At 43.7% G+C, this 24,960-nt stretch overlaps 1 protein-coding gene and 2 long non-coding RNA genes across 3 annotated transcripts in view; 1 reads left to right on the forward strand and 2 right to left on the reverse strand.

Annotated features, from left to right (window-relative positions):
• The window catches only part of LOC116533388, a 7,955-nt gene extending 4,983 nt beyond the window's left edge, over positions 1-2,972 (reverse strand). Inside the window, exons 1-2 of the long non-coding RNA XR_004261269.1 lie at positions 2,866-2,972; positions 1,723-1,811 (exon numbers count right to left, since the gene is read on the reverse strand). This is a non-coding gene — a long non-coding RNA (uncharacterized LOC116533388). The remainder of the gene's footprint in view (positions 1-1,722; positions 1,812-2,865) is intronic.
• Positions 1-3,952, reverse strand: part of LOC116533387 — a 19,334-nt gene extending 15,382 nt beyond the window's left edge. The window contains exon 1 of the long non-coding RNA XR_004261268.1: positions 3,384-3,952. This is a non-coding gene — a long non-coding RNA (uncharacterized LOC116533387). The remainder of the gene's footprint in view (positions 1-3,383) is intronic.
• On the forward strand, positions 3,003-23,673 carry SFT2D1 (SFT2 domain containing 1). Its single transcript, XM_032253115.1, has 8 exons — positions 3,003-3,181; positions 13,741-13,827; positions 14,396-14,478; positions 15,591-15,672; positions 17,431-17,466; positions 19,084-19,142; positions 20,812-20,841; positions 23,446-23,673. The coding sequence occupies exons 1-8, from the start codon at positions 3,119-3,121 to the stop codon at positions 23,483-23,485; spliced, it is 480 nt and encodes a 159-aa protein (XP_032109006.1). The 5' UTR covers positions 3,003-3,118; the 3' UTR covers positions 23,486-23,673.
• The last annotated feature ends 1,287 nt before the right edge of the window (positions 23,674-24,960 follow it).

The following is a 24,960-nucleotide window of genomic DNA, read 5'->3' on the forward strand; positions in this document are numbered from 1 at the left end:
AGCAGAACGGCAGATGCCCAGACAGTGCACAGGAGAAACATGCTTTGTCCCTCTCCACTTGGAACCTCCTTTTGTTTTGTGCCAGGGCTGCCTTAGGTTCAAGGGGCTCTCGAAAAAACTATGTGGCCAGATGCAGGAAGGGCAAGGAAGTAAAGAAGTAAGACTATTCTGAAGACTTTTTTCCAGGTTGATAGGCAAGAGGTAAAGGCCCACTTCAGGTTTCCCTATAGAGTATTGACTAATTTACTAGGATGCAAATGGAGACAGGGGCCCAGGGCCGAAACTTTATGTGATGAAACCATAGTTACTATCGTTATAAAAGCCAATGTGTACTCAGCACGTGGCCCATACTATGTATAGTCACATCTCATTATCTCAGGTAGTTATGTTCTATAAAGTCACTACAAACACACTGAATTAATGAACACTGAATCATTCCTTCTACGGAAAACACAAGGTTGGGTTCCTGAAGCCCCTGGCCACATTTTTGTCAATAAATACACAACCTTGTTTTTATGTGTATTGATATTTACAGACACCTTATTTAATAGTATTGATTCATTAACATTGAACTCATGGCCAACAGCACCGTAACTCTTGCCCGAATGAAGCTTGTCTAACATAGGTATTCGCCCCCTAAGGTATGTCATGGTCTTCTGTGCTGAGGACGCAAGACAGCCCCTCAGCACTGTGCCTGGGGGCCATTTTCAACACTGCATTTTCCAAGTAAAATTTCCTATACCCAAGTGCAGGTTGAGCCAATGAAAACTGCCCTTAGTTCAACCTCATTTATCCTTGGAAAGCAATCTTTCCATGACTGGAGTTGTCAGTTTATTTCATCTTTTTCCATGACCAACTAGTTATTATATTTGAAAATCTTGAAAGCACTTATGTCAGAGGCATGTGAACCAGAGCAACCCCATTTTAAATAGCAGCTGCGTAAAACGAGGCTAAGACCTACTGGGCTGCATTCCCAGAAGGTGACGGCATTTTAAGTCACAGGATAAGATAGGAGGTCGGCACAGGATACAGGTCATAAAGACCTTGCTAATGAAACAGGCTGCAGTAAAGAAACCAGCCAAATCCCAACAAAACCAAGATAACCTCTGGTCATCCTCACTGCTATACTTCCGCTAGCACCATGACAGTTTATAAACACCATGGCAGCAAGAAGTTACCCTATGTGGTCTGAAAAGGGAAGGCATGAGTAATCCACCCCTTCTTTAGCATATCATCAAGAAATAATCATAAAAATGGGCAACCAGCAGCCCTCGGGGCTGCTCTGCCTATGGAGTAGCCATTCTTCTCTTTTTCTTAATAAACTTGCTTCACTTTACAGACGTGCCCTGAATTCTTTCTTACGCAAGATCCAAGAACCTTCTTTAGGAATATGGATCTGGACTCCTTTCCTGTAACACTTACAGATGTACTCTACGCTTTATTCAATAGAAGCACAGAGTTTTATTATTCTATAGATGTCATATAATTACTTCCTAACCTTTTAAAGTTAAGGATATAAGGATAAGACTTCACATGTTAGTATGACTAGGCCACATAGAAATATCTTCTGCCTAAAAGATGCTGAACATGGACTGTTTTATCATAAGAAGTACACGACTTGCTTTCCTGGGGTTCTTGTGGTATTTGTTTTTATCTAACTGAATTTTGATCAAATCTCTACTGAGGCTGTAGGATGGACAATGAAACTTTTTTGGTACTCACCTTTTCAATGGAAAGATTTTAGGGAGAAAATGGAGTGGGTAAAGCAGTTAAACAAAATAACAGACATTCTCATTACCAGCTTACCAAACCTAGAAGCAAACAGAAGAGCAAAAGCTATCAGTAATGACTTTGGAGTGGTATATTCACAAAAATCTCCAAGCTTCTCTGGGGCCCATATGAGACAGGCAGCCCTGATTTTTAATCTCCTTTCTTAGCAGGGTGGAAAACAATAGAGAAAAAGACGCCACTTCTTCATTTGTTAGTGTTTGTTCACGCAGCACAAGTCAGAGAACAGTAAACGCTTGTTCAATGGTCTGCACTGTTTACACAAAACTGGAAAGATGGGTTGGATTAACTATTCCTTTTATAAGTAACATTACACTCTTTCAAACTCTTGGCCGGCCAGTGAACTGCGTGAAGAAATAGCTCTCACAGCCAGGTGCGGTGGTGCACGCCTGTAATCGCAGCACTGTGGAAGGTTGAGGCAGGCGGATTACGAGGTCAGGGGTTCGAAACCAGCCTGACCAACACGGTGAAAACCCGTCTCTACTTAAAAATCCAAAAAAAAATTAGCCGGGCGTGGTGGCGCGCACCTGTAACCCCAGCTACTTGGGAGGCTGAGGCAAGAGAATTACTTGAACCCGGGAGGCGGAGGTTGCGGTGAGCCGAGAGGCCACTGCACTCCAGCCTGGGCGACAAAGCGAGACTCCATCTCCCATTACACTCTTTCAAACGCTTGACAGCTCTCACAAGGGCAAAGGAGTGAGGCAGCCTCCGGAGACGGTCTGAAATACAGCTCCTCTTTCATCCTGGGAGGCGGGTGTTTGCGTCTCCGGATGAGGAGACCCAGCTGGGAGAGCTGGCGACGCCTCCAGGGAACCTTGCGGGTGGCAGGGCGCTGGTCGGAGCACAGCCACCTGCCCCCAGCCGCCCTCCGCTCCCAGACTCCAGCCGAGCGAGGACCCAGACCGGTCCTTGGCTCTGGGAACCTGGGGCGCCGCGGACCTGCCCGGGGGGCCCCTCGTGGGGTCCGGGGCAAGATGGATCTGCAGGGCTCAATGGTCGTGCCCCAGTCGGTCTACACTCACGGCTGTGCGCCCGCTGCGGTCAAGGGGCCCACACCCCCGCTGTGTCCCCGCGCACCTCGCAGACAACGGGACGGGCCACCCCTACCGTCTGCGCCCACTCCGCGGGCTTCACCGACCTCCGACAGGCCTGAGGAGAAGGCTGGCGAGCATGCGCAGACTGCTACGGCGGCCGCCGAGGCCGCGCCGACGCGCCGGAAGTGGGCGGGCCAGACCTTTGGCCGGTCTGTGGGGAGTCGGGTTCGGGGTTTCCTGGAGGGCGCCAGGGGCCGGCGGTGGAGTGGCGGGCGCTACGGCCCGGGAACGAGGCCATGGAGAAGCTGCGGCGGGTCCTGAGCGGCCAGGACGACGAGGAGCAGGGCCTGACCGCGCAGGTAGCGAACCCGCGCCCTGGGGCTGCCCGCCGTCCCGCTCGCAGTGAGGACGCGCGGAGCGGGTGGAGTAGCTGCGAGGCCGTGGGTCTGGGCGTCCTCTGCTGGGCCGGTGGATTTAGGAGGGCTCAGCCTGCTTCCCGGGGAGATTCTGAGAGCTTTCCCGATTTCCATGGGGTCTACTTCAGCCCACTTTGAGACCTACCCTCCGACTTCCCCGTCTGGCCTTCTGACTCCCAGGAAGCCGCTAATGCCTGCCTTCGCTGTCCCGCATCGTCCGTCCTCCCACGCCCTGCTCGGTTGTCGGAGCCTTGTGCGGGGTCTGGCCTCCGGCGGTGCAGCGCAAGTAGCCGTGCAGGGCGTTATCCTGCGAGCTGCAGTGAGCCAGGCCCCTCGCCTGTTGCACCTGTTTGCCTCTGGAGGTAAATGAGGCGCAGTGTGTGTGTGTGTGTGTTTTCTTTTGGAAATACGGAAACTGGAGGAAAAACAACCCGGACGTTGATAAGTGAAAGGTAGCACCTGTTTGCCTCTGGAGGTATATGGGGCGGGGTGTGTGTGTGTGTGTTTTCTTTTGGAAATAGGGAAACTGTAGGAAAAACAGCGCAGTGTGTGTGTGTGTGTGTCTGTGTGTTCTTTTGGAAATAGGGAAACTGGAGGAAAAACAAATCGGACATTGATAAGTGAAAGGTAGCGAGCCCTGGTAAGAGATTTTTTTTCTTAATAAAAGCCCTTGTGTCTGCGCCTTACCCACGAGACTTGATAAGTGTTACTTCCTCCAGCAAGAAGGTTAAAATAGCAGTGGGGCAGGAACTGCGCATGAAGATTTTTGTTATTGCATGCGATTATATTGCATGTTATTGTTGTGTGCTGTCACAGAAGTTGAACATTTAAAAATGAATTGTATTTTATAAGGATCTCCTATTTGTCTCTTCCTGACTTCCTTCCTTGTCATTATACTTATTCAGCACTTCTTGTGGGCAGAGTTCTGGGCTAGCGTTTTGGGTTCAGACAATATAAGACAAGTATGTGTTCTCATTGCACCCTGTAACTCTGTAAATAGTAATACGAGAACCTATAAACAGTAATGTCAGTAAGGCACTATGTGGCTTACCCAACTAAGGTGACGTTTTTTGAGCCACTATTTTGTGTTCCACTTGACGTTCTACATCTGTGCTGTACAATACATATATTACCACAGCCACGTGTGGCCAATTAATTTTTTTTGAGATGGAGTCTTCGCTATGTTGCTCAGGCTGGAGCTCAGTGGTGCGATCTCACTGCAACCTCCGCCTCCCCAGGTTCAAACAATTCTCCTGCCTCAGCCTCCTGAGTAGCTGGGATTGCAGGCACCTGCCACCACTGCCGGCTAATTTTTTTTTTTTTTTGTATTTTTAGTAGAGATGGGGTTTCACCATGTTAGGCTGGTCTTGAACCCTGACCTCAAGTGATCCTCCCATCTTGAACTCCCAAAAAACTAGGATGACAGGCTTGAGCCACCGCGCCTGCCTCAATTAAATTTAAATTAATTAAAATTAAATAAAATGTAAAATTCAGTTCCTTAGTCACAGCAGCCACATTTCCTGTGTTCAGTAGGCACATGTGGTTGAAGCCTACTGTATTGAATAGGGCAGATATAGAACATTTGCACTGCAGAAAGTTCTGTTGGATCGTGCTACTCTAAACTTTGGAGATGCAAATGTGACATCACTTATCTTGAGCTCACTGTCTAGAGGGGTGAAAGACAGGTGGAGAAGTAATCAAAGATTAGGGTAACTGGCTATATATACAAGCACCGTGAGTTCAGAGGACATGATCTCATTATCGAATATTCAAGTTCCTACATATGTTTGGCATAGTTCAAGATGCAGTTGTTAATAACAGTGACCAACACAAAGAAGTCTTTCGCATGGAACTTAAATTTTAATTGGAGGAAACAGTGAACAAACAAGTAAGTATATAATGTGTCAAACAGCCACAGGAAAAGTCAGAGCAGGTTGAGGAGTTTGGGGTTGCCATATTATGTAGATAAGGCCTCCCTGCCACGGTGCCATATGAGCATAGCTCAGAAGAGCTACTGGGATGTCTGGCATCCTGTGAATAAGAGCCTCCAAGGCAGAGAGCACGGCAGATATGGAGTCCCAAGTGGAGTGTGGCCAGCATGTTCAAGGCCAGTAAGGAGGCCAGAGGGCCTGGAGCAGGGGGACAGAGAAGAGGGACGAGTACAAGAGAAAAAGTGAGGCAGGAAGGGGGATTCTCAATTGTGGGGGTTCTCATAGGCCATAGAAAGGATTTTAGCTTTACTCTGAGCATGACAGGAAGCCTTTGGGTTTTGAGCAGACTGGTGGCATTAATTTATCATGTTTCACTTCAAAGATCACCATGTGGAAGATAGTAATGAGAGAAGAATGCCTAATATTATACAATTTAAGCTCTCGCTGCCTTTTCCACTTAGAAGATTATAAGTATATGGGCTGGGAATGGTGGCTCACGCCTGTAATCTGAGCACTTTGGGAGGCCGAGGCAGGCGGATCACAAAGTCAGGAGTTCAAGACCAGCCTGGCCAATATGGTGAAACCCTGCCTCTGCTCATAATACAAAAATTAGCCAGGCGTGGTGGCGTGCACCTGTAGTCCCAGCTACTCAGGAGGCTGAGGCAGGAGAATAGCTTGAACCCGGGACGTTGCGGTGAATTGAGATCACGCCACTGCACTCTAGCTTGGGCGACGGAGCAAGAACCCTCAAAAAAAAAAAAAAAAAAAAAAAAGATTGTAAATATAATACCTACCTTATCTACTTCCCTTCACTATTCCTGTGGTGGGTCTGGGCGAGGTGGTTAGGAGGAGAGTGTAGAGAAAGTCGAGGAAGAAGCTGTCTTTCCAGTGAGAGGAAGCTAAAGTGGCAGAGGAGACCCCCGGAAGGAGCAACTGATGAGGTGGGAGGACAGTCAGGAGAGCTGATAGGAGGTGGGAGTTGAAGAAAACATTGCACGCGGGAGGGAGTGAAGTGTCCTGCGCTGTTGAGTTGGAAAGGACACTGAAGTCTCGAAAATGTCCCTTGGAATTAAGGGCAGGGAAGTGACGGGTTTCAGCCAAGTGAGGGGCAAAGGTAGAATGGTCAAGATGAGCTTCCCAGTCGCTGTGCTGGGTATATGCCAGCTGGGGGTCCCGTCCCCTCCCACAGCCTTAAATAAGGATCCCTGGGAAAGAAGGCACTGGGCTAAGGAGGGAAATACATGAAAAGGCGTGGCTGGCCGAATGGGGCCTTAACTGCACCTCCCCAGGGGCTGCAGTACCTGGGCAGTGCTCCAAGTCTGGTGTGTGCAGAGGGTGTGTTCCCCAGGAGGCCTGCCAGGGAGAGCCAAGAGCCTGTGTAATTGCCTGTGGCCAACCCCGAAATCACTCACAGTTGTTATGTTCTGAATGTTTGTGTCCCCCCAGAATTATTATGTTCAAACTTAATTCCCAAGGTGATGATATGAACAGGAGGGGCTTTGGGGTGTGATCAGGAATGGGATTCATACCCTAATAAAAGAGGCGCCGAACCACATGCAGTGGCTCATACCTGTAATCCCAGCACTTTGGAAGCCTGGGGCAGGAGGACTGCTTGGGCCCAGGAGTTCAAGACTAGCCTGGGCAACATGGCAAGACCCCATCTCTACAAAAAATTTAAAAAAATTGGTTCAGCATGATGGTGTGTACCTGTGGTCCCAGCTGTGTGGGAGGCTGTGGTGGGAGGATTGCTTGAACCTGGGAAGTTGAGGGAAAAAAGGACCTATTGCCCTTTCCACCATGTGAGGACTCAGAAGGCATCATCTATGAACCAGAGAGGAGTCCTCATCAGACGCCGAATCTGCTGGTGCTTTGACCATGAACTTCCAGTCTCTAGGACTGTGAGAAATAAGTGTCTGTTGTTTATAAGCTACCCAGTTCACAGTATTTTTTTAAGAGAATTAAATCGTTTATTGGCTACGATTATGGATGATGCACAAGCTTCATTCCCATCTAAAATGCTATCTGGTATCATTATTCAGTTTAGATATTTTGCACGGGGTGTGCCAACATCATTTTTATAACCAATAATTCTATGATTTTGCTTGGGCGATCACCTTTCGTGTTGAACTGCAGGTCACAACAGTAACTGTCAGTTCAGCTACACCAGGCTTACTGAAGAGAGTGGCTCTCCACCCAAGCAGATTGTAAATAAGTTCCAGGTAAAACCTGGCATTACCCTGAGGGATTCTGACTTCACACCGGTGGGGGAATTTACCAAGATGGCTTCAGAGGAGACTAACTTTACATAGCACATTTTTAAAAAAGACACATTTATTCAGCGTTATGATCAGACTATTAACATTTAGCAATCAACAGCATGGATCCAAGAAAAAAAAAAAAAAAAAAAACTACATTAAAACCCTTTGTTGGAATGCTTGATACTTTCTGCAGAACGGAAACTAACCTGTTAATAAAATTAGTCACAAATACAGTCCTGGAGTTTTTTGCTCATACACATGAGTGTTGCCTGAAACATGTCTTCTTTGTAGCAGCTGGGCTCTGCCACCACTGTGCTTGGCTGGCTGAGTTCACAAATGCCTTGTAACCTGTAGCTTCCCTGTTACTTCTCCGGCCCTCCTCTCCTGCTAAGCTTTGTTTCCTGGCAGTGATTAAAGTCTTCTGACAGTGCCATGGCTACTGCTGCTACTGGAACCGCCATAGCCACCTTCTTTTTTGGAACCCATTTATGCCCAGTGTTCCATTATTGGAATGCTAAGCATGTGGGAGTTATTTATATTCTACTTTCTCAAGGTCATCGTCAAGGTCTGATTTTTCAAATTCAAAGAAAAATTGCAACCTCAGGCTTAAAGGGGTTAAAATCTTCTGCCAGTGCCAAGGTAGCTATTGCTGCTACTAGAACCACCATAGCACCTTGGTTTTGTAGTTTGGCAAAGTATTGGCCTCCACCACAGTAGGGGCCAGAGCTTCTGCCTCCAAAGTTTCCTCTCTCTATGGGTCCAAAATTAGAAGGCTAATTGTTGTAATTGCCAAAATCATTGGTGCTTCCACCACCTCCAGAATTGATTCCATCATTACCAAATCCATGACAGCCATCCCCTGTGCCACTCTATCCACTGCGACAACTGTGGACAGCAGCCACCAAAGCCACCATGACCACTGAAGTTTCCTCCATAACCAAAGTCGTCATTCCCACCAAAACCACCTCCACAACCACCACAAAAGTTTCCAGAACTTTTGACCTCTGGCTGGATGAAGCACTCACCGTTTTCTGGCTTTCACAGGACTTCCCTAATTGCACAGTTGTGATCATTCACAGTATGGCATTTCTGAGTGACAGTCTTGTCCACAGGGTCATGGTTGTCAAAGGCTACAGAGGCATAGCCTCTTTTGTTGCCACTGCCTCTGTCAGTCATTATTTCAGTCACTTCAGTTTTTCCATACTGTTGAGGATCTCTTAGGTGATGTTCTTTAGTGTCTTCTTTCATGCCACCAACACATATCTTTTTCACATTTAGGTGGGCACCTGGTCTTTGAGAATCTTCTTAGACAGCTCTTTGGTTCCACAGCTCTTCCGTCTACCTTGTGTGGCCTTGCATTAATGGCTGCATCCACCTCCTCCACAGTGGCATAGTGAAAGCCCCTGGAGTGCTTGGTGTTTGGATATCAATTGCTCAAAATGGCTTCTCAGGTTCTCATCAGTTGTTTCAAAGCTCAACCCTCTGGTGATGAGCCTCCACAGCACTTCAGGCTCCTTGAGTGACTCTGGGTTAGGCTGGAGTACAGTGGTATGATTTTGGCTCACTGCAACCTCCAATTCCCGGGCTCAGGTGATCCTCCCACTTCAGCCTCCCGAGTAGCCTGGACCACAGGCGTGTGCCCCCATACCTGGATAATTTTTGTATTTTTTTGTAGAGATTGGGTCTCCCCATATTGCCCAAGCTGGTCTTGAACCTGGGTTCAAGCGATCTGCCTGCCTCAGCCTCCCAAAGTGCTAGGATGACAGGCATGAGCCACAGTGCTTGGCCTTTGGTATATTTGTTGTAGCAGCCAGCACATAGATTTTTTAACCAGGAGCTGGACACCTTACCCAGCACTTAGGACAGGCACATAGCAGAACTCAGTGTTTATTGAGCCAGTTGGTGGGTGGGTGGGTGGATGGATGGATGGATGGATGAGTGTGCAGGGGCTAGAAGGTGAAGTCTGTTTGTTTAAGATGGAAGGGGCTTCAGCATGTTTAAAAGTTGATGGACACAGTTTCAGAGAGCGAGAACATGGTTCACTAGAGGAAAAAGCCCGATAGCATAAATTCCCTGAGCAGGTAAGGGGTTGGCTGTAAAGCAAGGTGGACAGGTGGATCTCAGCTCTGTGGGAAACAGGAAAGGAAGAGAGGATGGGTGTTCTTTCTGGGTTTGGTGGTTTGGTAGCAGTAGGAAGGTAAGGGAGTTCCCATTGATGGCTTTGGGTTTCTGTGTATGAAGTAGGGGAGGCTATCTGCTAAGAATGGAAGCATGGGGCAGGAAGTAGAGGTTTAAAGCGAGTTAGAGTAAAATGCAGGTTGAGGTAAAACAAGAAGCCTTAGCTTGCCAGGCAGTGGCATCTGCAGGCTGTCGGGGGCTGATGAGGACAGGCTCAGGAACCCCTGCCCTGTGCCTGACTCCACCCAGCAGTGCTCAGCTCAGCACCTCCTAGAGCAAGAGGAGGGAAAGCTGCACTCTGGATTTTCCCAGGTGGAGGCAGCAGAAAGGGAATTTGAATGTCCTGTCGAAGTCACTGAAAAAAGGAAAGGAGAACGGCTGATGAGGCGTCCAGAAGGCTAAGCAGTCAGCATGATGGGAGCCAAGGAACCAGCCTGCTGCCAAGAAGAAACAGGTCAGAGAGCGGCAGCTGGAATTTTGGAGATGGGTAATTTCGGGTTGAAAGACTTCCTTGGGATGGGTCGCTGAGTGGAGTGGAGGGGAGAGGCCATTGGAGATTAGGGGATGAGGAACAGAAAGGCCAGGCTGCCCACGTGGTCGTGGAAACCGTGCAGATTGCTGCAAGGATCCGGGTAGGCCCTGTGATGAAGAGTGCTGAATGAGGAGGAGGAAGAGGATGGCTCTCAAAAGTGTGGCCCCCAGCAGCAGGTGTGGTGAGCAGGGAGCTGGGGGAGCGGCAGTTCTGCCTGGAATGACCCTGAGGAGCAGAGCTCCTGGAGGAGGGTATGGGGTGGAGCCCACCCCAGAGGGTCTGCAGATGCCTGTGTCTTTTTCTCACTTGTCTACACAGCTTTGTCTTTTTATACCCATGGGTATTTTGAAAAAGAAGTGGGAGGAATACTGGGTTCAGTGTCATCATTAGTCAAAAGCTGTGTGTGTTTCCTGTGTTGAGATGGCAGTAGCCCAGGAGCAAGGCTCAGGTCCTTCCAGCTCCGCTGTTTCCTGGTGCTTCGTGGATTAGAGCTGTTCCCCAGCTTCTCCGTCACTTACAGGAGTGGGTTTCAGCTGTGCTGTGGGAACCACTCATTCAGTCTTCATGTTGTTGCTGCTAGGACTACATTTTCCTCTGTAACGTTTCTCACCTACTTTTTTAAAAAAAAATTAATGAAGTACTAGCTGCAAGCAGTGCTGTGTTTATTGCGACAGGAAGAGAGCGCCTGAGAATGGGGAGTGTGGCGCTTGCTGAAGGACAGCATGTTCTCCTGGCTTCCTCTTCCTGTGGCAACAAATAAGTATAATGATTTGATTTGGAGAGAGGAAGAGGTGGCAATTTTGTTTCTTTTGTAAGACTAAATTTAAGAATTAACAAAGTTGCTGGTTGTGGTGGGATTGCTCCTGATTGGTGGTAAAAGAAAGCAGCACGTAAATGCTTATGCTAAGCAGGCCCGCATAGTGGCTCACGCCTGTAATCCCAGCATTTTAGGAGGCCGAGGCAGGCAATCACTTGAGGTCAGGAGTTTGACACCAGCCTGGCCAACATAGTGAAACCCCATCTCTACTAAAAATACAAAAAATTAGCCAGGTGTGGTGGTGTGGGCCTGTAATCCCCACTTCTCTGGAGGCAGTAGTAGGACAATTACTGCATCCTGGGAGGTGGAGGTTGCATTCAGCTGAGATTACACCTGAGAAACAGAGTGAAGCTGTCTCAAAAAAAAAAAAAAAAAAAAAATTCTTATAAGCAAACCTGGGGGCTCAGAGTTCCATCTGTCTCCTGGTTGGAAGATGCACTGCCAGGTTTTCTTTCATGTTGGAAGCATTTTGCAGTTTTCCCAATTAGGAGTTAGGAAATCTGTGTTTGTTTCTGTATCCTGGACAATTTGCAAGACTTGACAAATCATTTGCTTGTGTATAGAATATTCCATTGTTTACAAATGAAAATAATTTGTCATGCTGTTTCGCTTTAAAGATCAATACATGGAAGATGGCAGTAAGAGGAAAAAATACCTACTATTATACAAATAACCATGCCGTTTCATGCTGAGAGAAAACTAGCTATTGAAAACCAACAATTTAACTTGTGATTTAAACTTATAAGAGAAGTAAAAATGAATGCTTTCCTCTCATTAAATCCTCACATCATTGTGGACTCACACTAATCTATAGAAATCATTAGTTTATTCTTTCCATTTTTAATTGACAAAAATTGTATATGTTGTGTACAGCATGATGTTTTGATATATGTATACTTTGTGGGATGGCTAAACCAAGCTAATGAACATGTCTCCATTTTTTTAAAACAGATCATTTGCTATGTAGTTCAGTCTTTCCAGCTTATTCTGTCCTGTGTAGTTAAAATATAGTTACTGTGTATTCTTCCTGATCAGTAAAAATGAAATTTAGATGTTTTTATAGGCAATTTCACTTGTTTAAAATCAAGTGTTTAGTTTTGCTATAAACAGATGACATTGCTGGAAACAAGAATGTCTGTGAATTAAAACTTAAAAAACATTTAAAGTGTATTGAAGAGTGATATATGTGTCATTACAGAATACTTAGTTATTTTTATCTACTTTTCATGCTACATAAGGATTCACACATTAATCTCTTGAGGTAAGGAATGTAACCAAATGTATTTTGAGCTATTGCATGTAAAACTTTCTCATTTTTCTTTATTCTTGAAAATATATTATAAGCATATAGTTGTTTTTTTTTTTTTTTTTTTTTTTTTTGAGACGGAGTTTTGCTCTTGTTACCCAGGCTGGAGTGCAATGGCACAATCTCGGCTCACCGCAACCTCCGCCACCTGGGTTCAGGCAATTCTTCTGCCTCAGCCTCCTGAGTAGCTGGGATTACAGGCACGCACCACCATGCCCAGCTAATTTTTTGTATTTTTTTTTAGTAGAGACGGGGTTTCACCATGTTCACCAGGATGGTCTCGATCTCTTGACCTCGTGATCCACCCGCCTCGGCCTCCCAAAGTGCTGGGATTACAGGCTTGAGCCACCGCGCCCGGCCTATAGTTGTATTTTTAAGTGGATGGGGTAGTATAAATTAGAAATTTAAATTTTGGAATGTAAATCCTTACTGTATATTTCTAGTTTTTTGACACAGTTACTGTTAATAGATACTTTTTCAGCCTTATTGGGAAAATATGTTTTAATAGTATAATAATCTGTGTTTAGTTCACCACTACCGTATGCTAGGTTACATACTGTATAAAGTAGATGTAATTTCTACTTTTTTCCCCACATAATTTGGCTAGAATTTGCATAGCATATAGGAATGCTGCTCTAGAATAAATAATCTTTTCACAGTGTGTTTCTACAGTGGGTGAGGAGGGGGCCCAAAGCTTTTATGGGTTGGATTGAAAGAACTTAGAATGGGCACCGTCTGGTGAGTGCTGTGATGGTCTCTGCTGGGACTGCTCGGGCTCCCTTCTGTAGGTGGCCAGCGTCCTCTACCCTGGATGGTGTCATCCCACTCCACCCCACCCTGCAGCCAATGACCGGCTAAAGGGAGGTGGCATCTAGAAGGCCAGCCTCTGCGTTTGCACTGCAGGCCCAAGCTGTCCTCTGGGTGAAACCATGTTGTTGATTGGTTCCTTCCGCTTCTCTATCTCGCTTCCCTCAGTTCTTAAAGGTTTCTGCTGAGAGCAGTTCCTGTCTCCCCTCCGACTCTGCATCTCAGAGCCTAAGGAATTTGTCCTATGGAGGCTGAAAGAACTGATAGTGAACCCTGCATACTCTTTCCCAGCCTCAAGAGTTTCAGTGTTTTACCTGGCTTGTTTCATCTGCCCCCTGTATTTTTTAATCTTTGTGTATTTTATAATGTATCTCCTATGTCATTTTATCCATATCAGTGTATATTGGCTGTCCCCAACAGATAAGGACTTTTGTGAAACACATTATCAGACTTAGCAAAATTAATGGTTATTCCTCAATATCATCTGCTACCCAGACCATGGTTATATTGCCTGTAACAACCGTGGAATCTTAATATTTGTAAGTGACACTATGATATGCAAAATAGATGATTCAGACTATGTGTTAAAACTTTGCTTTAATTTAGTATAAAGAATCAGATTGGTAAATAGTGAATTAAGAATATATTCTAAAATTTCCCATTCTTTGTTAAGGTCCTGGATGCCTCGTCCCTTAGTTTCAACACCAGATTGAAATGGTTTGCCATCTGCTTCGTATGTGGCATTTTGTTTTCTATTCTTGTGAGTTAAGGCTTTATATTGTTTAATAATTTTTATTTTGTATTGTGTTAGACTAATAATTCCATTTAGTACCAAAAAGGAATGTACTTTACTAAATCCCTGTTAGACTGTTTTGGTGGAACATATTAATTGAACTGAAATAAAGAGGTAGAGATCAATGAAAATATGTAGAAATTAATATTTTGGGGAGTTTTGTGCATTGTTGAAATAATTTAAGAAAAATTTATCAATGTGTTAAAAGATCTGGAGAGTCAGTAATTTAGATGTTTATTACTTTTCATACTTGCCATTTAACATGAATATTTAACTAACAGAGTGAGATTTACTGATAAGCACAGAGTTTTATTATGGCTTATTTATATATGCTAGTGCAAATAGGAAGAAGATTCAAGTTAGCGTATAACACTGAAAATTAACTTTTTTCTGTGTAATCAGACTAGAGTATCTACAAGCAGATTTGCATTTAAACATTATATTATTACATTGAAATTGTATTACTTACAGTAGCACATTTATATTTTAACCATTAAAATCATAAAAGCATTTTTAAATAATGATGGTATCTTAGGGAACTGGATTGCTGTGGCTTCCGGGCGGCATAAAGCTTTTTGCAGTGTTTTACACCCTGGGCAATCTTGCTGCATTAGCCAGGTACGTAGCCAAGTTTGCTTCTCAAAATATCTTGTTTGCTCTTGCTACCAAATGTGCCTTTCTAATAAGCACTTTCCTAATAGGATGTTTCTGTAACTCTGTACATACTGTGAATTCAGCCACAAGATTTACATTCATTAAATAAGTATGTATTGACCGCTGCTATATGCCATCTCCTGTAACAGACGGTGGTAGTGCTAGGAATAGCCAGCGTTTTGGGGGCGCTTACTGTGTGTCTGGGACTGTTGTAAAGTGTTTATATGTCTTATGACAAGCTTATGAGGTAAGTAGTAGTATCATCCCATTTATAGCTGGAGATAATAGCACAGAGCAGGGGAGTCAGTGCTGCCGGTGGCGATGAACCTTATGCATGGGTGAGGCAGGAATCCTGCAGACAGTGGGCTTCAGAGCCCAGACTGGTAGCTGCTGCACTCTAGGCCTTGCTCTTGTGGAGCTTACATTTTAATGAAGAAGATGTTCACATAATCTAGGAAAAGAGCGGATGGCATTGGTGCTGTGCAGAGAATTAACATAGGGTGTGGCAGCAGTGACTGAGGGCTCATTTAGATGGGGAGGATGGGAATCCTTCTTCGAGAATCTTTGATATATCTTTGGGTTGTTAATTGTCATAGTCCCTTTTGTGCTGCAGTAACAATACTGTAGACTGGGTAACTTAGGAAGAATAGAAGTTTGTCTCACAGTTGGAGGCCTGAAGTCCAAGGTTAAGGCACTGGCAGGCTAGATTTCCTGCTGATGGATGCATAGCACAAGGGGAAGATCCCAGTGTCCTCCCAGGAGGAAAGAGCAGCCTCCAGGCAGCCCCTCCTCTAAGGGCCTTTGATCCCTTTCAGAGGGAGGAGTTCTGAGTTCTCACAGCCACGTCCATCCGTGCTTCATACCACCATACTCACGGCACCTTCAAACCATAGCATGTCTATTGGAATAGTTGTAAAGTTTCTTTACAAGTTAAGGAAAAAAATAAAACAGATTTAGTGAGAGATTTTAATTAAATAAACCAACAGGGTTTCTTTTTCTAAAAAGGGGTTTATTTTTGCATAACCAGATAAATTAGTAGAACCCGTACCTCAGCTAATTTTATTTGTTTCTAATAGTACATGCTTTTTAATGGGACCTGTGAAGCAACTGAAGAAAATGTTTGAAACAACAAGATTGCTTGCAACAATTATTATGCTTGTAAGTAAATAGTGATTATTTTTTAAGACTTTTATTGAAGTAGTCTTTGCACTGTTATTTTATGAATAATTACCTGTTCTTATGTATGTATACTTCTTGTGTTGAATATGATAATTATATCCTCTGGGCTGTGTGCTTATAGAGTTCAGATGGTACAGTTTTGTCTAAGGCTGCTGGCTGGGTAAAGCCTGCTTCTATTGCGTATATGGAACGGTGTAGCTGTGTATTTAAATGAACGCTAGAGCTCAGTGTGCTTTCATTTTTAAGCCCTGCTGATGGTTTCATAAGGGCTTCTTGTTTGTACCCTTTGGAGGGTGGGTATAGACAGATTACTTCAGTTTCCATATGAATATTCCCAGGGAGAATTAGCACTATTTGTCATCTGGCTTTTGTCCTTTCCCTGTGTGCCTACTTGACAAATTCTAACAACATGGCTCCCGTAACAGTATCTCTAAATGTGCCCTTCATTGCATTGTGGGTTCTATCCACACACTCAGGTCATCGCTCTTATCTTGAGACTGGGTGGCAGGTAGATGAGAGTTTACACTTCGGTTAGAAGGGTTGTTTCCATTCTCATACATGCTGGGTGTTCAGTGGATCATCGTTTTGTGTATCGTGGGCAGGAAGGGGACCCAAATCCCCTCTGCATCCTGTCTCTGCCTCCTGCCTCTGCCTCCTAACTCACCTGGTCTGTGTCTCTTGTGGATTTCTTTTGCCTTCAAGCATTTATGATATTTAAAGAATTTATCACCATTATAACTATTAACATTAGCTTTCCAAACACAGCTAAACTATGTTAATTTGTAAGGAAATGTTTGTTAACTCTAATCTGCCTGACAGTCTTCTCCCATCTCCTCACTAGAGGAAAAACTCATTTTTAGCTTTATTTATTGTCTTTATTCAAGTTCATATTTTCTTACAATGTTTATAATCTCCAATTATTTTGAATTTTCTATAATAGCATATGTATCAATATATATATGGAAACATGTAACTTTACCTAGATTACTAGAAATTATCTTTCACTGTCAGAACATAAGTAGTTTATATTCCACTAAGATTTTATTTAGATTAGTTTTATTTAAGAAATCCTGGCACTTATCCTTTAACCTTTTTAGTAACATACTGTACCTTACCAAAGTACACATCAAGTTGAGAGAGTGTGGGAGCATTTGGCCATATAAAACATCTCCCAAGGTGGCGCACTTTGCTTGGTTTGATTTGCTGCCCACTTAAGATGATGCCTAGTACTGGTGGTGAAGAGGCTCTGCCACATAGAGCCTTCCACGGGCCAGCCTTAGCTCAAGCCCATCACGGATACACTCTACCTTACTCATTACAACAGACTTTTAAAGCAGGTAGGTGGGAACTCTACTCATTTTAAAGAGAAGACAGGTTTACACAAGTCCACTGACTTAATCAAGGACCCTCAGATAGCAGGCGTCAGAGCTGGGATCTCTTTAGGTCTTTCCAAGACCGCACTGCCCACCTCTCACTCTCACTCCTGCGCCTGCTTGCTTTCACGGGGTTGTGGAATGATCATATTTCAGTTTACTTAACAGATTAAATTATTAGGTGCTTCCAGTTCTTTAAAGTAAAATAATACTTACAGACTATATAAGTAAAACCAGTCAGCTGTGTTCTTCTTTTTGTTCTATAGTATATTATTTATGCAAATGAATGCAGAATAGTTTGTGCATTTTTATTAGGCTTTTGAAAGGATCTCTAATTTATAATTTACTCTTTCTTCTCCTGTAGTTGTGTTTCATATTTACCCTGTGTGCTGCTCTTTGGGTAAGTTATGTTAGTCCTACTGGCTTTCAGTTAACTGTCCCCTCCCCAGGTGAAGTGTCATCACACCATTATCTTAAAATAGCTCACCTGTTTTTTGTTTTGAAAAACTCTCTAAAGATTAGGTGTTCCTGAAATTTGATGTGGTGACATCCAGCTAATGGCTAAGAGTGCCATACATTCTGCTGTCCACAGCATAGGGGAAGTCAGTAAACACACATCTGCACATGTGTTCACCTACACAGACAGTGGTTAAACATGCCATAGATTCTGTTGTCTACAGCATAGGGGAAGGCAGTAAACACACATCTGCACATGCGTTCCCCCACCCAGATAGTGGTTAAACATGCCATAGATTCTGTTGTCTACAGCATAGGGGAAGTCAGTAAACACACATCTGCACATGCGTTCCCCCACCCAGATAGTGGTTAAACATGCCATAGATTCTGCTGTCTACAGCATGGAGGTCGTTAATAAGCACCCATGTGCGCATGAGCTCGCCTACTTGTGGGCTCATTTGTCTCCTCTGACAGTGCTGTGTGGTGAGGAGCCCTTGCTCGGGTGTGCTCCCTCCACTGCACTGCTGCAGGGACCGCACTGTGACGCTGCAGTGGTGAGGCAAGTGCGCTGCTGAGTATGGAGGTGTCAAACCAACAGAAAGGTCCAGAAAACACAGATGGTAACAACAGAGAGACAGAGGAACCGAAATCATTCTACCCTGGGGAGAAGGTTAACAGCTCTTCATTTGCCTTTAACGACCTACTTTTTGATCTTCCTGATTCTTCATCCTATTTCTTTACTCAACCTATTTCCCAAAAGGGTTTGAAGCAGTTCTTGAGCTATCAACAAGAAAACGTCTCATTTTAAAGAAGAAAGGATAGTGTACGATACATTTTAGACATATTCTATGAAAAATATTCCAGTTTTCTTTTTTTTATTTTGGTGATGTCAGGACAGAACTCTAGTTATATGAAATTGATTTATGTGCCATTTCTTGATGAGAAGAGAATATTCTTAAACAACTTGCACATCTCTATTGAGCATTGATCTTTGGTTTTGGAATTGCCTGTTTACTTATAAACAATAGATTGTAGATAAGTAAAAAAGCACTGATGGATAAGGAATTCTCAAAATAGATCTTTTAAAACAACCATGGAAACAGTTTATATTATTCCAGAAGATCACAATAAAATACAATTTTCTTTCAAAATTTCACTCAAGGAGTAAATGGGAATGAGTAAAATAAGTAAATGTCACATGGGGTATAGATGTCAGTGGGATTTTAAATGTTGATTCTAGATAAGTTAACATTGACTTTAAAGACCTAACCACCTTTAAAAGTTTAATGTTTTCAGCCTATGCACAATTGTTTCAGTAACATTTATTTAAAGTCATATATTTTGCAGTATTTAAATTAATGAGTATAGTTTTAGATAGGAAATGTATTTTATGGATTTTAAAGTTTCAGATCAACTGTATCTTAAACTTATCACACTAAAATTTAGTAAAGAAGATAAATGGGGCCATCACCTACATTTTTGAAAGAGAAGAATTGATTGTTTGACAAATATGTTTTTAAAACTTTGAAACTCATAATTCCTCTGTTTTTGCTGTTATTAGTGGCATAAGAAGGGACTGGCCGTATTATTCTGCATATTGCAGTTCTTGTCAATGACCTGGTAAGTCTTTCCTTACCCTAGTAAAATGTTAAAATTGCCTGAGATGGGACAGGCATTTTGTTTGGAATCTGTAAAGCCCTAGCACTTCATCTGGTGATTCGGAGCTAGACAGGCCCTGCAGCGTCAGAGGAGGGGAGGTCTGGGATGAGTCCTGCTGGACTTGACAGTGTGGCTCAGTGGTACTGTTAGGGAGAAGTGTGGAGGTGATTTCACCACTGTGAGCAGGGTGCTGTGCTCATATAGTTACGTAGTGATATGTTCTGCCTTTTTCTAATGTGAGAAAGAGAAATGGTAAGAAAAGTAGGTGATGACATGTAAATCCATAAAAGTGAGACCAAATCACAGGGTGAGACCAAGGGAAGATGAGTTTACCTGCATTCTCCACTCTATTGCTGGATAATTGCAAGGTAGAATTTGCAGTTGACTCTGCAATGTTGACTCTGTGGCCCTGATATCTGGAGATGTCTTCTGAATTGGCAGGGATTCAATACTTGTTAAGTTACTGGTTGAGCATCCCAAATCCAAAGATCTAAAACTCGTTTTTTTTTTTTTTTTTTTTTTTTGAGACAGTCTCACTCTGCACGATCTTGGCTCACTGCAACCTCTGCCTCATGGGTTCAAGTGATGCTTGTGCCTCAGCCTTCCACGTAGCTGGGGTTACAAGTGTGAGGCACCATGCCCAGCCCAAAATCCAAAACTTGTTGAACGCTGACGTGATGCTCAGATGTGGTTGATGCTCAACCAGTAAACATAATGCAGATAGTCCAAAAATCCAGAAAAATCCAGTATCCAACATATTTCCCATCCCAAGCATTTCAGATCAGAGATGCTTTACCTGCACTGCCTTTCTGCTTTCCCACTCAGCTTTCCTAAATATTCAGTCTTGCCCTGGTTCCTGCTCAGACTGTCTTCCTTGTAGCCTTTTTGTGTCTTGCACTGCAAGAGTTCATCTGTATAAAGGCCATAAATATCTGAGCGACTGATTCAGTGTGCCCTGCGGCTCCCAGGCCCTCTCGTGTTAGAGAGTGAAGGTGCTTTTCCTTTTCCTTCAGAGCAGCTCATGGTTGCCTGCTCTCTTTTGCTTCCTGATTTTGCCATTTTACATTCCTCCTACTGGATGTTGCCCAGTTTGGGATCACCTTTTGTTTGGCCCTCTTTCCACTGACAGATGAAGCATCAATGAATGTTAAATGTAGTTCTCTGTATATCTCACAGTGACCGTATGATGTTCTTTACTGGTTTTCATTGATACGTAAATAAAATTAAATCTCCTGGTTATTTTCTCTAGTATTTTGCCTTTTATTGCCTAATCTGTACCTAATAATTGATTTATCCCTAAAGGAGACTATAATTATCAGTGTGGTACAGTTTTTCCTTTCTTATAAGAAGCCCAAACTTAGCATGCACCAGAATCACCTAGAGAGTTTGTTAAAGTGCAGGTTGCTTGCTAAAGCAAGCTTGTGATTTAGGAGGTCTAGGGTAGGGCCTAATAATTTGCATTTTTAACAAGTTCCCCGATGATGCTCTCACTGCTGGTCAGGGTCACACTTTGAGAACCACTGTACAGTCTCTTGCTGCTGTATTTATTATAAGGTTAGACATGGCCATATGGCATAAAGAAAAACTCATTCTCAGATGAAGATTCAACATGCTTGAATATTTCTTGCAGGTACAGCCTGTCGTACATCCCATACGCAAGGTGAGCTTGTTTGAATTCTGTCTGGTTTCCGGCCCTTTATCTTCACACAAATAAATGATTTAAGTAATTTTTACATAAAAATGTTATTTGAACAGCTTTTTTGGGGGCTGATGTTAACTTCCTAAAAGGAAATAAACATGTTTTCAATGAGATGAAGAGCAGCTTGCCATGATAGCATCTGTGTGGAAATATTTTGGCGACCTGAAGCAGCTCTGTGGGGAGTGTCCTCCCACCCTGCTGCCTGGCATGCAGTTGGGAATGTGGATGAGATTCTGGAGTCTTCCGTGGCTTTAGGAGTTCAGAAAATAGGATGTAGAGACCCCAGGAAAATAAATTCTACTTAAAAAAAGGAAGTTACGGCTGGGCGCAGTGGCTCACGCCTGTACTTTCAGCACTTTGGGAGGCCGATGCGAGCAGATCATTTGAGGTCAGGAGTTCGAGACCAGCCTGACCACATGGCAAAACCCCGTCTCTACTAAAAATACAAAATTAGCTGAGTGTGGTGGCAGGCACCTGGAATCCCAGCCACTTGAGAGGCTGAGGTGGGAGAATCACTTGAGCTGGGGAGGCAGAGGTTGCAGTGAGCCAAGATCACACTACTGCACTCCAGCCTGGGTGATAGAGCAAGACTCTGTCTCAGGAGGAAAAAAAAAAGGGAAGTTACTGGGAAGATGAGGTTTACACATAATGCTTATTTTTAGCCAGCAGAAACATTTTAGTTGTATGTCAAGAGGTAACTGGCATTTTAAAATATTTTTCCAGAGAAATGTATTTATTTAATCATGGAGGAGAAAACAAAACTAGTTCCAATCTTAAATCTGGTAGATTTAAAAAAAGATTCTGGTGAGGCACAGCTTTGCCTCTTTGTGAAATTCAAAGGTATGTTCTATATTTAAAAACAGCAAAATTTTCTGCTTAATACGAATGATGAAGGAAGTTGGTAGAAATTTTATTTTTATTCCATTTTAAATGTATGATTCTTTCTGCTAGATACTTAAAAAGAGAAAAAACAAAGTCAGCTACAGGTGACAAAGCTGCTTAATTAACAAGGGTGTGCAAGGGTAATTGACCATGCACCGGAGCTTTAGCAAGGAGACCTCCAGTATTTCTCAGTGCCAAGGAAAGATGCTCTGGACATGATGTCCTGTACAGGAGGTTCTGCGAGATGGCAGGACTTGGAGAAAATGACCAGCCTCTCCAGACACTGAGGATCCTGCGCTCAAGAGCAATAAGCAATGTACAGAATTTGCCTATAAGTCTCAAATGTTATTAGTGGATATTTTTAATGGCCTACGTAAAAGTTTTTTAATGAATGAAAGTATCAAGAATAACAGTTTTGGAGGAAAATGTGAAAGGTCACGATTTAATCTTTTTAAAATTCTGAGGGTTCAGTTATAAACATTACACTTTGTTTTGTTTTGTTTTTTGTTTTTGAGGGAGTCTTGCCCTGTTGCCCAGGCTGGAGTGCAATGGTGCAATCTTGGCTCACCGCAACCTCCACCTCCCAGATTCAAGTGATTCTCCTACCTCAACCTCCCAAGTAGCTGGGTGGGATTACAGGCGCCCGCCACCACGCCCAGCTAATTTTTTGTATTTTTAGTAGAGATGGGGTTTCACCATGTTGGCCAGGCTAGTCTTGAACTCCTGACCTCATGATCCATCGCCTTGACCTCCCAAAGTGAACATTACACTTTTAAAACTCAGTTCATTAGTTCTTTTTTTTTTTTTTTTTCTTTGGCTAAGGGGTCTCCTTTTGTCACCCATGTCACTCAGGCTGGAGTGCAATGGTGTGATCTTGGCTCACTGCAATCTCCTCCCCCCGGGTTCAAGGGATTCTCCTGCCTCAGCCTCCCAAGTAGCTAGGATTACAGGCATGTGCCTCTACACTTAGCTAATTTTTCTATTTTTCAGTAGAGACGGAGGTTCACCATGTTGACCAGGCTGGTCTTGAACTCCTGACCTCAAGTGATCCACGTGCCTTACAGGCATGAACCACCTCACCTGTCCTAGTTTTTTTTTTTTTTTTTTTTTTTTTTTCCTAAATTAAATGGTCAAGCCAGGCACGGTGGCTCATGCCTGTAATCCCAGCTACTCAGGAGGCTGGGGCAGGTGGGTGGCTTGAGCCCAGGAGTTTGAGACCAGCCTAGGCATCATAGCAAGACCCTGTGTCTACCAAAAAAAAAAAATTAGCTTGGCATGGTGGCATGCCCTATAGTCTCAGCTCCCTGGGAGGCTGAAGTGGGAGGATCTGTTCACACCTTCACGCCACTGCACTTAGCCTGGAAGATAGAGCGAGAGCCTGTTTCAGAAAAAAAAGATCTTTTGTTAGGTTAGTTTTGGTATTTAAACTTATTTCTTTGTATCAAGATCCGTGTATGTGCCAGTAAAAATTTCTTAAGATAAATACCATGTCAAAATTTTGCAAAATGTTTTCAAGTCTCAGCTCTTAATTTTAAGTGATACTGAACAAAGTTTTTGTTAATCAAAAAATGTGTTGGAGAGTCCATTGAGTTCTGTTAAAAAACGTGACTCAGCAGGAACGTTTTCTGCAACTTTGCTCTTGAGGAATAGTATATTGTTTTGTCCCCCTCTTTTTTCCACCAGGGATGCAGTTATTAAATGCTGTTCTTCCGTCTTAAGTTGAAACTCGTGGAAAAGGACACTTGAATGTTGATACTCTGTGTTTGGTGAAGTATGCTTTTCCCCATGAAGTACTCGCCCAGAAACAATTGAAGTGACAGTTTAAGACCGTTTTGTACTAAGTCTCATTTTGTATACTGGTAAAAACTACATGCTTGATTAAACCGTTAAATGCTCATGATTTGAAATTCATTATGTGTCATTAATATGCTTTTCCAAAGATAAGGAGATTTTTAATCATTGCCAATTGTAAATTATTTTTAGCCAATTTTTAAATCTTTTCAAAACAGCTTTGAAATGTGAATATTTAAGGGTAGACCTGTGCTGCAAGATACATTCAGCTTTTTTGGCTTTTAAAAAAATGTCTACATTTTTAATACTTTTTTTTTTTTTTTTACTTTAAATGTGAAACTCCTTATTTTAAGCTAAATATTGCTTATTATGTGTAATAATAATATATAAATCTTTACAATTTTGAAATAAACCCTCCTTGGAAAAATAACATTTTCTGAATCAAATTTATAATATTTTAAGTGATTCAGTAACATTTAGTCTAGTCACTATACAGTCTTTATAGAAAAATGAGTAAGATACAGTCTCTCTCCTAAATAATACTGCTAAGTACAAATTGTAAGAGACAGTGAGGCTGGCAGCAGAGCCCATTCCAGGAAGCGCAGGGGAAGGAGGTGAGGCGCCTCGGCTGTGAAGGTGTCAGGAGAGAGGCCGACAGACAGTAGCGGCAGCAGGAAGCTACCTTCACCCCAGCTGGAGGGTCAGGGCCCTGGAGCCTTGGAGGAGAAGCAGAGAGGGAGGGGAACTAGCCAGCACCCTCCTCCTCCCGCAGATCTCCCACTGGCTGCCCTGGTCTCCTCAGTTGCCAGGGAGCTTCAGAATGTGGCTGGTAGGGAGAGGCAGATAGGCAGATGCCAGCATGATGTGGTTGTCTGTCCGGGGTAGGAAGAATTTAAATAAAGAGCCTCTGTCTGTCCAGGATAGGGAGAGTTAATAAAGAGCCTTCAACAGGATAATGGGAGCAAGCAGCACCTCCTGCTTAGAGGTGAGTTGAGGAGGGGTGTTCTTGAGGGGCAGCAGGCAGATGGGCAGAGGAGAGCCTGTGCAGCACAGGGCCGTGGTGGCCGGGCCTTGTAGCTGTTGTTCAGGTCCTTAGGTGTGACTGAAGTCCACGTGTGGGGAGGGGTGGTGGGAGACGGAGCTGGCAGGGATCCAAGGTCAGGCCTGAGGACCCTGGAAGTCAGGCACGTGCTCCAAAAAGAAAGTGCAGGAAGACTGAGCTCTGGTGGCGGGCAGGCACTGTGCTCGGTGGTGGTGCTCAAGGAAGATGCAACAGACGTCCTTGCCCTCAAAGGCTTTACGATTATGGGGGAGACATACATGTTCCCAGTTATAGTGAGTTGTGGGGCCTGTAGCCTCAGAGACATCCACTGGACGCTGTGGGTGTATGGAGCACAGCTCACCCAG

This window comes from Sapajus apella, unplaced genomic scaffold, assembly GCF_009761245.1.
Source record: "Sapajus apella isolate SASKATOON/1434 unplaced genomic scaffold, GSC_monkey_1.0 scaffold82, whole genome shotgun sequence".
NCBI classification, from domain to species: Eukaryota; Metazoa; Chordata; class Mammalia; order Primates; family Cebidae; genus Sapajus; species Sapajus apella.

Excerpts from the sequence above, each read along its gene's own strand:
- SFT2D1 (XM_032253115.1), top strand. The coding sequence starts at position 3,119 with ATGGAGAAGCTGCGGCGGGTCCTGAGCGGCCAGGACGACGAGGAGCAG. Across the intron at positions 13,828-14,395 it reads GCATTTTGTTTTCTATTCTT|GGAACTGGATTGCTGTGGCT; the intron begins GTGAGTTAAGGC and ends ATGGTATCTTAG. Across the intron at positions 17,467-19,083 it reads CCCTGTGTGCTGCTCTTTGG|TGGCATAAGAAGGGACTGGC; the intron begins GTAAGTTATGTT and ends TGCTGTTATTAG.